Here is a 15899-nt window from a genome sequence, read left to right on the forward strand (position 1 = left end):
TATCACACACAAAAAATTAAGCTGTAGCCAGGCATGGTGGTACATGTCTGTAATCCCAGAAGCTCAGAAAGCTAAGGAAGGAGGATCACAAGTTCAAGGCCAGCCTCAGCAATTGAGACTGTCTCAAAAATAAAAAGAACTAGGGATGTGATTTAATGGTTAATTCCCCTGGGTTCAATCACCAGTACCTAAATGAATAAGTTATGTACTTGCCGTAGGCCCCTGGTGGCCAAAGGAGATAACCTCTTGGTAATAGTGAAGGGGTATCATTACCCTATGTACATGTATGATTACACGAATGGTATGAATGTACATTGTGCACAACCATAGAAATGAAAAGATGTACCCCATTTGTGTACAATGAATCAAAATGCAGTCTGTAAAAATAAAAAATAATTAAAAAATAAAGAGGACAAGTTGAAAAAAAATAGTGAAGGTAAATGTCTCTGGATACCTCTCCAAGCACTCCAAGCTTGACATTGATTGCAGTCATTTCAAAATAAGAGTCCAGATTTTGAATTTACTCTTGCATATTGCAACATACACCATATTATATAGTAGGCACTCAGTAAAGAATCTTGAGAGAACATGGCTTTTACGTCCTAATGGTGTCATTTTGGCAACATGGGAGGACTGAGTTCTGAACATCTCATTTTCTTCTCCACTGACAAAGTGTGTGAGGCAGGGCTGAGACCTGCTTAATTCACTTTATAAAGATATGAAAACAAAAAAGTTCTTGCAGAGTTGCCTATTCCTTGCTGGGGCAGGAAGGCACATGGTGAACCCAGAACATTTATTGTTGCAGAAAGTAATAAAATTTTACAAAATGAAATCTGAATTCATGGCTGAGTAAATCTATTTCACTTATTTTCAATCATGTTCATATTATCTATCAAATAATATGAAATTAAAATAAGTACTATTTAAAAATGAAATTGAAGTTACTTCAAAGTTTACAAAGCCCATGGGAATAGATTCTGGTTTCTTTGGGGGGATAATTAAATCCAAATAATTGTACACTGTAAGAGTAAATTTTATGGTACATAAATTTTACCTTACCAAAGTTGTAATTTTTTTATGCGTACAGGATAGCAAATCAAATTATAATAGCGTTATCAAGACTACCTTGACCAAGTTTTTCATTTTATATTTGAGAGGGAAAAAAGCCATAATTTTCTTTAACTAGACCTCAAGAAGAAAAATTCTGGAGGCAGGAATGATGACACTATTCAGACCTGAATAAGGGTCAGTTACAAAAATATTTTAGGGGAAAATTCAAGAAGACATTTGAGTAGAGAACCATCAAGACTACTTGGTTTAGAATTGTTAAGTGTCATTAGGTTATTGGCTTCCAGAGAACAAAAGATCTTAAAAAACCTATGTCCTCTATAGTGACATATTGCTTACGTTCAGTTGTCAAGTATTTCTCACATTCACATATAGAACAGTACCTATGAATTGTAGGGTACCAAGTAAGATTAGTGCTAATATTAACAAATATATAATACCTTGGGCTTAATATACTAAAACTGTGGATTATAACGGAAATGGTACCAAGATGACCCAATCTAGTTACACCCTTAACATACAAATTCATATTAAACTCATCTACTCATTAGGAAATACCCCATGAAAGAAAATTATTTCAGGGTTTTCCAAGAGCCTATTATTTCCAAGTAATAGAACAAAAAAAAAAAAACCCAAAAAAAAAACACCTTCATGTCTCAAATTGGTGAGAAGTGGTGATATATGCCTGTAATCCCAGTGAGGGCAGGCTCCCAAGTTTGAGACCAGCCTTAGCAACTTAGCAAAACCCCGTATTAAAATAAAAAATAAAAAGGGATGGGGATGCAATTTAGTGGTAAAGCGCCCTAGGTTCAATCCCCAGTACCAAAACAAGAAATTAATAGAATGGTCACTGTTCAAGGTTTATTTGATATTTCAGTTGGTATGACACGTGGACAGCTGGTTGCATTGTTCATTTGTAGATATTTCTTTTTACATTATGTGGAAATGTACACTACAAATACATATAATACACAAAATAAAATCCTGTAGAACAGTTATACGCAAGACATGCAATATTGGATTTAACATTAGATTCCAGGATGTGACTAAATGAAAAAAATAAAAAGTTGGACTAGGTTATGGTTGATGAAGTCACCATCTGGTTTGAAGGGCAACTGGAGCCTGTGCAACACTGGCAGTGGTATCTCAGAGATGGTGGAACTATTTTACTATTTTACACTATTTTAGGACTACGTAAGTTAAGTACCATCCAGTGTCAGGATATCTGTAGGGTTTTATAAGCCATTCCTATTTCTAACTTTAGGAAATTGATATTTTTCCCAGGCCATCTGCTTTAATCACAGATCAGATAAAAGGACAACATGCACAATCTCCAACTAAAATCCTGTTGTATCCTAGACAGTGAAGTGGTATGACATTAGAAGCCTTTAAAATTGTAGTTCTTTTTGGATCCCCCAAAGCGTATCTGCACTCTTCTTCAAACGAGCCTCTTCCTCAGGAGTCAAATTCACCTTCACAACATCTGAGATTCCATTTTGTCCCAAGATGCAAGGCACACTTAGAAAAACATCATCCTTTATTCCATAGAGACCCTGAAGACAAAAAGAAAACATTTTACATTTTGTCTATACATTCTGGGGTTTCCCAAAATTTACACTCTTTACAATTATGAAGCTTATTTACTTCAACTTGATAAGCAGAAATCTCCAGATGTTCACTTATATAATGACAAGTGTAAAAGAAAATCACTAAACCACCAACAAGATGTATATACGAAGAGAAAGACTATCACGGTTACACATAGTACTTTCTGATATTTATTATGTAAATTTATTATTACTGTGGTAACTTGATTTCTATTTTTCCCAATGGCAAAATCTGTCTTCTATAGATTTCCACCTACCTAAATATAACTCAGTGAGAGTTTTTCAGTCAAGTGATCAAATATATATGTGCTAAACAGTATAAATGGACATTTATATTACATGTCAACCATTTCTTTCAAAAAGAAAAAAAAAATTCTGAGTGCATTAAGTAATTTCATTTTCAGTGAACAGGACTTCCATTAATCTAACTGCTTTCTCAGAAGAAATCTGTTCTAAAAAACCAGGGGATATAGCTCAGTGGCAGGGCACTTTCCTCACCACCACCACAACAGCAACAACAACAAAATGGAAATGAAGCACTCAAACACAATGTATCACTACATGGACCTACCTTAATCATGGTGGAAATTGGATGCACCCGCCTAAGATTCTTCATTATACTTTCTGCCAAATCTGCCACAGACAGTCCAATGGCCCAGGATGTATAGCCTTTTAGTTTGATCACCTCATAAGCACTATAGAATAGGGAAGGGAAGGAAGGATAGGGAAGGGCAGAGAAAAGTAGGAGGGAGAAACAAAGAAACAAAGCTTTCACTGAACACATGCTTCATAGTTAACAATGCCACAAAGCTGCATTATAATCTAAGGGTAACCCTTTGCATATACACCGGGACATCAAGAATAGGAATGTTCACAGCAGTACTATTGGAATGGCCAACCAAAAAAAAAAAAAAAAAAAAAAGCAAGAAGTACACTGCCACCCAACAGAATGAACAAATTTTGGTATAGACATAAAGGAACATTATATAACTGTCAAAACTAATCAACTATAGCTACCAACAACAAAGTTGGTAATTGTTAGAAGTATAATATTGAGCCAGGAATAGTGGTGTACTTGTGTAATCTCAGCAACCTGGGAATCTTAGGATCACAAGTTAAAGGCCAGCCACAGCACCTTAGCAAGATCCTATCTCAAAAAATAAAAAGGATTGGGGATGTAGTTCAGCAGTAGAGCATCCTTGGGTTCAATACCTAGTACCAAGCGGGTGGGGGGGGAAATGTAGTATCGAGAGTGGTGGCAACAAAGCAAAGAAAAAGGAAGTGTAATACTAGATTTTAAAAAGTAAATCCAGGGCCCAGGAATGGTGGCACATGCTTATAATTCCAGTGACTCAGGAAGTTGAGGCAGGAGGATATCAAGTTGGCGGTCAATCTGGGAAATTTAGCAAGATCCTGTCTCTAAATAAAAAAAGGGCTAAAGATGTAACTCAGTGGTAAAGAATCCCTGGGTTCAATCCCGATTGCTGGAAAAAAGAAAAAAAAAGAAAAAAAAAAAAAAAAAAAGGTAAATCCAGGGTCTGGGGATGTAGCTCAGTGGTAGTGTTTGCCTAGCATGCTCAAAGACCAGGATTCAATTACCAGCATTTCAAATGGAAAAGGTAAATCTAGAAAGATTAGGTTATTACACACGGCATATTGATTATCAGCTTATCTCAACTGGGAGTGTCAGGGAGACAGGGGGATGAGGAGTAGGGCACAAATTCACTTAAATAATTTTCAAACACCAGCAGACTAGTAATTCTGACCCAAGATATAGTAAGTCAGCTGACAGCTAATGATAATGTCTCTTTGCTGGGTGGTAGGTTCACAGGTTTTATTTAATTACACAAAAACAAATGAGCCTTGCCCAGACGAATTATGAAAATATAAGGAGCTCCAGTGGTACAAGCAGCACATAGTGCTTGTATAAACATGTATTATGAACCAAGGACTATGATTGAATAATAATTCAATTCTATAGGTCCACACATAACCATAGTTTAAAAGTAAATAATGCCAAGTGGAAAACTTTCCTATTTCAACAACTTGTTAGTAAATACTTCTTACTAGTACCATGTTGAATCTAGACCTGGCTTGTAACGATTATCATCTGAATAAAGAAGCTAGTTATTTCTGTGTGTATGTATTTGTGTGTTTTCCTGGGAATGGAACCTAGGGCCGTGCACATACTAGGCAAGTGCTCTACCACTGAGCTACATCGCCAGTTCTTTTTCTATTTTATTTTGAGACAGGGTCTTGCTAAGTTGCCTAGACCTTGCCATTCTTCTACCTCAGCCCCCTGGATTATAGGTGTATACCAACACACCTAGATGGTAGCTGTGTTTATATTTTCAAAGAGTATAATAAAAACTTGGATTTCAAAGGTTTTCCTGCCAGGCACAGTAGCACATGCCTGTAATCCTAGCTACTCAGAAGCTGAGGCAGAAGGATCACAAGTTTAAAGTCAGCCTTAGTGAGGCCCTAGGCAACTTAGTGACACCCTGTTTCAAAATAAAAAAAAGGGTTGGGGATGTGATTCAGTGACTAAGTACCCCTGGTTCAATCCCCAGTAACAAAAAAATTTTTTAAATAAAAAAGATATTCCTAAGTGAATAAATCATACATGTTGAAGACTCATATTCCAGTAGGGTAGACAAGCTAATTTATTTCATTTTAATAGTTTAAAATATAAGCAGGGGTTGGGGTTGTGGCTCAGTGGTAGAGTGCTTGCCTGGCACGTGTGAGGCACTGGGTTCGATTCTCAGCACCACATATAAATAAATGAATAAAATAAAGGTCTATCGACATCTAAAAAAAAATAAAAATAAAAAATATATAAGCAAAGATTTATCAGATTACAGAGAAATTATTGCATTTAAAAAGGGTATTTTAGCATTAATAAAATGCCTGTAATTTTTAATATTTTTACCTGTTTGTGTTTTATTTCTTTGGGATTCACTATATGAAGTTGCCAGGTTGTATAGAAAATCCATTTTTAATTTTAAAGGATCTGTCAGATTGTTTTCCAGAGTGGTGGTACCATTTACATTCCAACCAACAATGTATGAGGAATCCAATATCTGCATATCCTTTACAGCATTTGGTACTCTTAATTTTTATTTTAGCTATTCTTTTTTGTTGTTGTTCCCTCTGTCTTTATTGTATGACCTTTAACAAAGCTTAAGGAAAGTGTTGCCAGGCTCCATGGTGCATACCTTTAATCTCAGCTACTGAGGAGGCCAAGGCAGGAGGATGGCAAGTTCAAGACCAGCCTGGACAATTTAGTGAGACCATTTCAAAATAAAAAGGTCTTAAAAAATTACTAGGATGTAACTCAGCAGTAGAACACTTGTTTAGCATGTGCAAGGCCCTGGCTATTCCCAGTACCATGAAAAAAAAAAAAAGAAAGAAAGAAAGAAAAAGGAAACAAGTTCTCTCTTTAACAAAGTATTTGGATGTAAGTACTATTAAAATAACAGGGCATGGTGGCATGCACCTGAGAGGCCTGAGGAAAATATTAAAGATCTTCCCTGTCCATGAGCCTGCCATGACCTTCACACATCCTTGATGGAACATCTAAAGAAGGTAGCACTTTAATGTTACAATTTGTAATCCCATTAATCTGGAAGGCTGAGGCAGGAGGATTGCAAATTCAAGGACAGACTATCTTAGCAAGATCCTGTCTCAAAAAATTTTAAAAAGGGGCTGGGGATGTTGCTTAGTGGTAGAGTACCCCTGGATTCAATCTCTAGTACCACAAAAAATTAATCTTTTATATAAAAATAATAAATTTTAAGCTCCCATATTGCCAGATTATGAAACTTATTACCTGTCAACCACCTGCTTATGAACCTCTTTCCAATGCTCTTTATCTGCATCAGTGCCTAAATCTGGGTGCAGATTCTTCAAGGCGACACCAGCAACATTCACTCCACTCCATACAGGTACTAAAAGAAATTGTACAGCACACAATTATTTTTATGCATCAAGATGCTATTTTCAATTCTACTATCTGCCAAGGGAAGTTACACATAAGTGGTCAAAACCAATGTCCTTACTCTTAGATTTTCATTTAGATTATATAAAACTAAGAATTATATATTTTAACCTGTTTCCCCCTCATTTGTTGGACTGTTTAGTTCATATATTTGAAATATGAAGATAGCACACTAACATAAGGAGAATTTTCTTGACATAAGGAACTTAGAACTCTGCACAGTACCAGAATGTTTCTTTTCTTTTTTTTCCTAAATTTTTTTTTTTTTTTTTTTTTGCAGTTGTAGTTGTAGATGGACAGAATGCCTTTATTTTATTTTATGTGGTGCTAAGGATTGAACCCACATGTCTCATATATGCCACTGAGCTACAGGCCCAGCCTCCCAGAATGTTTTCTTGGACTCCATTTGGGGTAGCTGACCTTTTCAGGGCCAACTAAAGTTATCCTAAGAACTGTGGCTTTCACATGTCTAAGGGTGAGGGGATATCCAGGGGTAAAGTGTGTGCTAAGTATACATGAAAACCTAGGTTCAATTCTGAAGAAATATGTCCATAGTTATTTACATCCATAGAAGCTAAATTTCATTCTGTTCTCCTTGCCATAAAATGGCTAAAATATTAATTCTTAGCATACAATTATACAAATGGTAGATTCCAGGAAACTAGTCTACCCTAGTTAATGGATATCTGATTTAGGGTCTAATTTAATAATAAAATACCTGCATTTTTTAATGCAATCTTTTTGTAAACAAAAGCAGAAAATAACTTATGCTTACCACTAGAGTCTCCATGCTCCCCAAGGACCCACCCATGACAACTTAATGGGTGAACTCCCAGTCTTTCCCCCATCAGGTAACGGAACCGGGCTGAATCCAGATTGCAACCACTTCCAATAACACGGTTTTTAGGAAAGCCACTTATCTTCCAAGCCACATAGGTCAAGATATCCACTATGAAAACAACATTTGGACAGAGATATTAGGTGACTCATTAGATAATGATTAGCCACTACAGATACATGGTTCTGTACAGATCTTGATACTGCTCATGATGAATTGGTATTTTTGTTAATATTTTTAAGTCTCTGTACTACATATCAAGTCCACCAAATATTCAAGTATTGTTTTATGAAAATAAACTGCATTAATTAAGAGAATACAATCAGTCAAACTTATTTCTTATCTAAGATCTTGGGCAAAGAACTAATTTTAGCTTCCAACTATGTTCAGGTTTTCTATTCATTTAATCTTCCATAATTAACTATTTTACAAAAACACTCTCAGGAGGGAAATGAAATGAGCAATAAATGAAATATATTCATACATATAGAATATAACATACTCCATCAATTTTACTATAGATCATCTGTTTTATACAGTTAAGTCTTACCTGGATTGGAAACAACAAGCAACTTGCAGTGTGGGCTGTATTTTACAACATTAGGAATGATGAATTTAAAGATGTTCACATTACGCTGGACTAAATTGAGACGGCTTTCTCCCTCTTGCTGACGTGCCCCAGCTGTGATAATAACGAGCTTGGAGTTTGCTGTCACGCTATAGTCTAGAGAAAAATGAAACCACCATATTAATGCCTTTAAGAGAACTGTTAACTACCCAGCAAAAATTTGTTCCCTTTTTTTAGTACTGAGGATTGGACCCAGGGCCTCACATATACCAGACAAGCACTCTACTGATAAACTGCAACCCACTCCCTCTTTTTTTTTTTTTTTTTTTTTTCCAGTTTTGAGGCAGAGTCTTCATTTCCTTTAGTTTTCAGAGTTTTTTTAATTTTTTATGTCAGATGGGCACTGATGTCATAACAAGACTTAGAGGGAGACATTTCACACAAGAACGTAAACACACAATCATCACACTTACAAATTGAAAAGGACCAGTGTTTTTCAGTTTTATAGTTGTGGCTTCTTAAATGGAAGTCAATACCTTCCTGGTAGTGTAGTTTTAATTATATTATAACTCTATATAACTATCACCAGGAGAACTGGAAGGAACCAAGTTTATGAGTCTTAAATCAACTTCTTAGACATCCCCAATTCTTTCCCTAATTTCAATGTTCATACTCTTCCTTAATCCTGAATTTATTTAACTACTTAATTACTACCAACAGACAAGCAATCTCCTCCCTCTAAAGCAGAGATGCCTTTACATTTAACAAGCATGATTTGCTTCTCCATGCCCTAAAGCACAGGATACTTGATACTGGGAGTTGCCAAGGACTTTCAAGTACCAAAAGACACTATTTGGGCCCATATCCCACATTCCAGGCTGGTGCTAGTTGAGTCTGAAAGGGTCAAGTCAAAAATATCTGCTGAACAGGCTCGCTTACCCTATTCTCAAGCTTGTGTTACTGTTTAAAAGTTAGTGGGGGAAAAAGAACACTTAAATATCTGAAGGCTGGGGATGTAGCTCAGAGGTAGAGTACTTGCCAAGCATGTGCAAGGCCTGGGTTAAATGCTACAACACCACAAAAGAAAAAAAAAAAAGTACTTGAATCAATGTGGTTAAATTTAAAGTTTGAGGCTTTACTCATTACATTCTAGTTCAGATGGTTTCCACATAATGCACTAACTGGATTTCCATTTTAAACCATCTAGTACAGATTGAACTTTGATATCCATAGGTACCAATGCAAAATTATTTTAAGACTTTTCTATCCTGTATGAAAAGAAAATCTTCCAAGAGCTAGGACTTTGAGGTGGATAAAAAAATTTACATCTAGTTTTTTCTGACTTGCCCGAGGTTGACTGCTCTTGAACAGTGGCAAGCCAGTGGGACTGAAACCGTGCAACTAAACCCTCACAGGCATTTCCAAGTTCCTTGTGTTGGCTGCAGATGCTGAAGCCCTGGAGGTCTCCTGCACCTCCCACTGCTATTATTAAGACAAAATGTGCTCTATGTGTTTGTGTGCTCCAAGCAGGCCCTGAGGCAGGCCTGTGGTGTCTCCAGGACTGTCATTGCCTGTTCTGTCACCATCAAAGAATGCTCTCACTGAAGCAACAGATCCAACCCATTCAGCAGTCTACTGAAAGGCTCCTAGTCTAAGCCTGTGGTCTCTGTCCTACTCTCCCCAACCTCTCTACCCCCAGGTTTTGGGTCATATTTGTCTGCCTTAGCATGTAGTCAATGGCTTTCTATTATAAAATATTGCACTAAAAAAAGTTTACATCTAATGTGGACTATAATATAAACTTGTTGAAATCAACCTTTGCCAGAGACAATTTTTGGTGTTCTAAGGAAAAGGCTGCCATGCTGGAGATCCATCATTTCTCCCTTCAATTTATCTTCCATGACATCAACAAGTGCAAGTTCATCTGCCAAGTCCTAAAAGACATAAAATTTTTAGTTAAATGGGAAACTGCCATTGCAAGATTTCTAGAATGCAAAACTTTCTATTTCTGGCATAGGGGAGTTCTGCTACTTTAGTATCCCAGCAGCTTGGGAGGCTGAGGCAGGAGGATCCCGAGTTCAAAGCCAGCCTCAGCAATAGTGAGGCACTAAGTAACTCAGTGAGACCCTGTCTCTAAATAAAATACAAAAAAGGGGTGGGGATGTGGCTCAGTGGTTGAGTGTCCCTGAGTTCAATCCCTGGTACCCACCCCCACCCCCACCCCCCAAAAAAATAGAGTCAGTGTGTTATATGGCTTCTTCTAAGAACACAAAGTGAGCTGTGCTATTACAAAATCTCTGCATAGCTCATTTCTGCCTTCGGTCCCTCTTACTTCAGTGCATTTATGTTCAGAATGCAGAAGTCATCATTCTACTTTCATAAAGAATTTTCAAATCTGAACTTCAAATCTTTTTTTAATACATTTTTTATTTTAGATGTTGACAGACCTTTATTTTATTCATTTATTTACATGTGGTGCTGAGAATTGAACCCAGTGCCTCACACATGCTAGGCAACTGTTCTGCCACTCAGACCCAGACCCCTGAACTTCAAATATTTTAATATTAAAAATTGCTTCAATTACTTTCTGGTATAAATCAGTTTTAAACACTGTAAAACGTGTTCTTTACTCACAAGCTCTCTTTTCTAATTGTTAGTCCTATAATTGATAATAACAAAGGTGGCAATATGGGGTTTGGAGCAGAGGAGGGTTTAGGATTTCCCACACGACTCTCCTTTGCTAGCAAAGCAATAAACCTTTTTCCTTTTCTTCAAAACTGTGTCCTTGTTATCAGACTGGTATCAGGGACAAGGATTGAGTCTTCAGCAACACACTGTCTCTCTTAAGAGTGTCCCCTTGGGCTGGGGCTGTTACTCAGTGGCAGAGCACTTGCCTACCACGTGTGAGGCACTGGGTTCAATCCTCAGCACCACATAAAAATAAACAAATAAAATAAAGGCATATTGTTTTAAAAAAGTGTCCCTTTTCCCTTTCCTATCCCTTCTAATACTCATGCCTGTATTAAAAAAAAAAAAATCCCACATGATGATTTTAATTTTACCATATGTACAGGTTATTACTTTAAGAGAGTCTGACTAATTTAAAGGCATGAACTCTTCCTTCTCATTGGTAGGCAATACAGGGAATTACAAGGTTTCCATCTCTGTAAACTTTGATACTTTTTAATTGTAGGTGGACACATACTTTATTTTTTTAATGTGGTGCTAAGGATCGAACCCAGTACCTCACACCTGCTAGGTGAGTGCTCTAGTGCTGAGCCACACCCCCAGCCCACCTTTGAAACTTTATTTCAGATAACCCTGTTGGTATATCACCATGTTTCAAAGCGTTTCACATTAAGTTCTTTGAATGAGTGCCTGAACCTTCCTATTTTTATGTACGATGTGACAATGCAACTATTGGGGAAGGTTGAAGAGAGGATGGAGCCAAGGCATCGGCTTTAGGAGTGATGGACTCTCACTTACCTTCATTAAGATACTGATGGCACAAGCCATGCCAACAGCACCAACCCCAACAACTGTAATCTTATTCTGGGGAACCTGTTCTTCCTTAAGAAGATTCACAATCAGCTGATCCTTGAGACTTGCCATCTTGGACTTGGAACCAAAAGGAATCTATAGGGGAGAAACACTGTCACTACATCCTCTTGAAATATTGTTTACTTACCAAGAGCTGTTCTTTTAAAAAGCTTACTTTACTTTCTTTGGGAAATTGTCACTAAAAGTCACAAGAGATGACTAAAAGTGGACAGAGAAAAACCTAAAGGTGGCAAACAAGGTTTAAAAGCCTAATGCCAGGGTTTGGCCTGGCCAGAATGTGATGTGAAGGACCTCACCTTGGCATGAAAGAACAGTATCGATGTTTGGGTATAAGTATAGCCTCCTGACGGCTCACTCATCTTGGCTTATTAGCCCCTAGAAGGGCAGGCCTCTCTTCAGACAAAAATCACTAAGCCGCCCACACACTGAGAAGCTCTCCTTTGGCCACTTAGAAACGTAAAGCAAGTACAGTGCAAAGCCCTAAGGGCCAAAAGTACAAGCAGAAAGCGCCACTAACGGCTACAAGGTACCACCCAAAAGCAAAGGAACGTGCTGTGATGTTGGCGCATGCGCACATTGCACACTTGCTTTCCTCCCCATCTGGCCCTAGGTTTTTACGCCCCGCCCAGATCCGGAACATCCAGACCCAGGAAACTTGAGCAAGTGCGCGTGCGCATTACAGAGGTTGGGGGAGGGTAGAGAAGCAGCTTGGTGGCTGCATGCCACTAAGAGGCAGTATGCCACTAAGAGGCAGTAGGCTGGACCATGCTGGGTGGGGTTAAGGGGTAAGCCCCGCCCACCAGGAACCATCCACTTGTGTGGGTCAGGTGGAGCATGCTCAGAGTCAGACTTTAGACTACTAGTACCCTGAAGCACACGTGAGCAATGTGAAGCCTGGTTGGCAGCCTCCCTGGCCTGGTAGAGCCATGCAGACTTCAAATCACAATATCAAGGGCTGTTAACCAAGCAGGAGGGAGGGGCCACGTGTAGCTCTTGTGGTGGTCTTTGTTGCAAGGCGGGAGGCCGGGTATTAGGAAATTTTGTCAGTACAGGAAGTGCAGAAATGGCTGAAGCCCTAAGGTTAAGAGGTACTTGGTGGAACCCTCGAATTCCAGAGCCTGAGGAGGGATCTTCCACTCTGTCCATCCAACCCTGCACCGCACTCACCAGAGGGAATCACATGTTGCATCCCCCAAACACCACGTCTAGTTTTGACAGAGTTCCAAGGGGCAAAAATATCAGAGAGAATCTCTAGGCAGGCAGCCCAGAGTAACCAAGCTGGAATCGGGTCTCTCCTTACAAATCACTGCTATTTCTAGATAGCCTTGCAAGGTTTCTGCAACTTGTCAGGGGAAAGGGAGGAATTCTCCTGCAATGAACCGGCTTCACTAAAACCTCCAGCCTTGTGCTCCACGGTTCCCTTCCATGGTAGGGGCGAGAGTGCGTCTTGTGGCAAGAGCCTTGCAGAACGAGGGTCTACCCTCCCCACCTCTGCCACTCACTGCGACCTTAGAGATGCCCTCTCTCCCAGCTTTAGGTTTTCCTCTTTGCCAAAAAGGGATGGTACACGCGGATACTATTCTCGATAGACTGTCTGAGGTGCGGGAGGACTGCAACTCTGCCTGCTTCATCTTTGCACGCTCCGCACTTAGTACAGCCTCTGAATACCCCAGCAGCTTAATAAATGTCACTTCTACAAAGAGCACCCTATAATCTAAAGGCAACAGAAACCCCCATGGAGCCCACCTCTCGAGAGTCCCAGGGCAAAAATACAAACCGCGCAGACTCGGCGCCTCTCCGGCTTCCAGGAACCTTTCTCCAGACGTACTCAGGCTTTGGGGGTAACATGAGCTCCCCAAACCGGACCAAAGTTTTGCGCTGTTCGCCAATTTCGAGCCCGGAGGCATGCCCCACCCTCAGATCTGTTATTCTTTTCCTTCCTCATTCACCCGCAGTATCAACCCTGGTTGGGTGGGGTCTCTCGCCTCCCGCGAGGCCAGAGACGCGGCTTAGGGCAAAAGCTGAGAGAGCGGTGGGCGCCAAGCCCACGCATCGAAGGCCACCGCCCAAGTCTCCGAAATCAGCTTCTGGGAAGCGGTGTCTCTCCCAGACAGCAGGGACCCCTTCGCCAGCAGCGCGGGCCAGCGGAGCCATAAGCAGCTCGCTCTCCCTCCCCTCTGGGTGCAGTGCGCTCGGGGTTGACCGTACCGGGAGTGCACGTTGAGAAGGCGTCGGGGGCGCGCAGCAATGGAATCCGCACTCAGCAGCAGCGTCTCCAGCACTCAGGGCAGGGCGCGGGAGGGGCCTTAAATGGAACCTCGAAGCTGACGTCAGGAGGGGAGCCAGGCGGACGTGCGGGAACCCACGTGTGGGTTGGGCTGGGGGCGGGCGCCCAGCCGGGCGGGGCAACGGAGAGGCCCTGGCGGCGCGCGCAGCCGGACAGGCGACCCGCCGGCCAACCCACGTGTGCCGGGACATCTAAGGGAATGCCCAAAGCCCCACGCTGCCCCTCGGCCGCAGAAGCCCGGGCGATATCCGTGAGCCAGAGTCAGGCAGACCCTCGGCTTCCTCTTCCGTAAAATGTGCACGTTACTGCCAAGGAAACCCCGACCTGTTTCTTCATCGCTGTTTCCCAAGGCCTGGAACTGCTTCTGACGCTCGATTAATATTTGTTGAATGAAAGAAGGAAAATACTACATAGCGTCAGTTTGTCCGACTGACACTCCTTTCCCCCCTGCTGCCGAACCTTCCAAGTCCCAAACTCACAAGGGAGACTTGGCCTCCCAGGTCTTGCGGGGTGATTACATTCGTGTCTGCACTTCCCACTGCCCCACCCCACGGGCATGAGTTCCAGCCATACCCAAGAACTGTTAGTGCTGCGTTTTATTTGAATATCGCTCCCCACCCCTCTCCATCCCCCTAAACCACTATTCTACCCTCAACTTCTATGAGTTCCATTTTTGTTTTTTAAAACATTTTTACCTCTGTGCCTTTATTCATGCTAGTTCCTCTATCTGCCTTGGCTTCCCTATTCATCTCTTCTTTACAGGGTACCCATCTTCGACTGCTTCCCCACTACGGTATATTATGAAATATATTTGGTAAAGCCTTGGAATTTCCTTAGTGATAAGAAAGCCAAGTGAATAAAGGATTAGGACTTTTAGACCTACCCGCTAACCTCCAGGAAAGTGGGTGGTGGCTGGAGATTAAGCTCAATAAAAACTTAAAAATTCTTCCGGGGACCAAACCATGGCTTGCAGGCTTGCAGGCTTTCCGGCATGCTAGGCAAATGGTTTACCACTGAGCCACACCCCCACCTCCAAGGTTTCTAAAAATTTTTGAACACTGGAGGTGCTGGGAGGGTAGAGTGCACAGAGACGGCAGAGAAGCTGAGTACTCACACCACCATGACCTTGCCCTGTACTTCTCTTCCATCTAGTTTGTCATGTGCGCCCTTTGTAATATCTTTTATACTAAACCAGTAGTTTGAGGATATGGCCACTGGTAGAGTGCTTTTGCCCAGCATGCACAGAGCCCTGAGATCAATCCCCAAAACCACTAAAATAAAATAAAATAAAATTTAAAAACTTAAAAAGTAAATTAAAAAACCAGTAAAGGTGTTTCTCTAGGTTCTGGGAACTGTCCAAGCAAATTGTCAACGTGAAGTAGGGATATAGAGGATTCCCATTTTATAGCCGGCTGGTCAGAAGTACAGGTCACAAACTACTACTTGCAAGTAGGTTCAGAAGTGGAGGGGACTCTTGTGGGATCAGATGCTATCTCTAGGTAATGTCAGAATGAATTGAATTATCAAACACCTAGTTGGTATAGAATTATAGAACACCAGAGAATTGCTCAGTGTGGAAAAAAAAAAAAGTGCACATATCTGGTCACAGAAGTGTTCTGAGTTGAGTATGAGTAGAGGAGAAAAAAGTCTTTCTTTATACCCACCCACCCGTGCACCCATGGAGTTGTTACCTCCCTTCCCTCAGCTCCCCCAACACTGGTTATGCATCCATCAAAAAGACTCACAATAGAGAGGAACGGGGCTCTCTCCTACCAGGCAGTGAGCCCCATGAATGAATCTGCTTCCTTTCTGTACTCTGTGGCACCAACAAGAAGCTCTATGCCAACTCTGAGAAAAAGCCATAGTTAAGGTTTCTTGGTTTTGAAAGTAAATTACCCCAGCTCCAGGAAAGCAGGGTATCTCTCTAGGATGTTCCTGGGTTTTCCCATCACTCTAGGAGGCCCCAAGACTGG

General features: G+C 40.7%; 1 protein-coding gene across 1 annotated transcript; it reads right to left on the reverse strand.

Annotated features, from left to right (window-relative positions):
* Positions 1-1907: 1907 nt before the first annotated feature.
* Positions 1908-14005, reverse strand: LDHA (lactate dehydrogenase A). Its single transcript, XM_079105166.1, has 8 exons — positions 13848-14005; positions 11565-11714; positions 9895-10012; positions 8061-8234; positions 7448-7621; positions 6505-6622; positions 3247-3370; positions 1908-2621 (listed from the first exon to the last, which is right to left on the reverse strand). Exons 2-8 carry the CDS (start codon positions 11688-11690, stop codon positions 2457-2459), a joined length of 999 nt encoding a protein of 332 aa, XP_078961292.1. The 5' UTR covers positions 11691-11714; positions 13848-14005; the 3' UTR covers positions 1908-2456.
* Between the last annotated feature and the right edge of the window lie 1894 nt (positions 14006-15899).

The sequence above is a fragment of the Sciurus vulgaris genome, assembly GCF_902686455.1.
Source record: "Sciurus vulgaris genome assembly, chromosome: 11".
In the NCBI taxonomy this organism is placed as follows: domain Eukaryota; kingdom Metazoa; phylum Chordata; class Mammalia; order Rodentia; family Sciuridae; genus Sciurus; species Sciurus vulgaris.

Bases quoted from the DNA above. Each gene is read 5' to 3' on its own strand.
- LDHA (XM_079105166.1), bottom strand. From the start codon at position 11,690: ATGGCAAGTCTCAAGGATCAGCTGATTGTGAATCTTCTTAAGGAAGAA. The intron at 10,013-11,564 runs GTAAGTGAGAGT...TATGTCTTTTAG, and splicing joins CCATCAGTATCTTAATGAAG to GACTTGGCAGATGAACTTGC. The intron at 3,371-6,504 runs GTAATAAGTTTC...CCTATTCTATAG, and splicing joins CATAAGCAGGTGGTTGACAG to TGCTTATGAGGTGATCAAAC.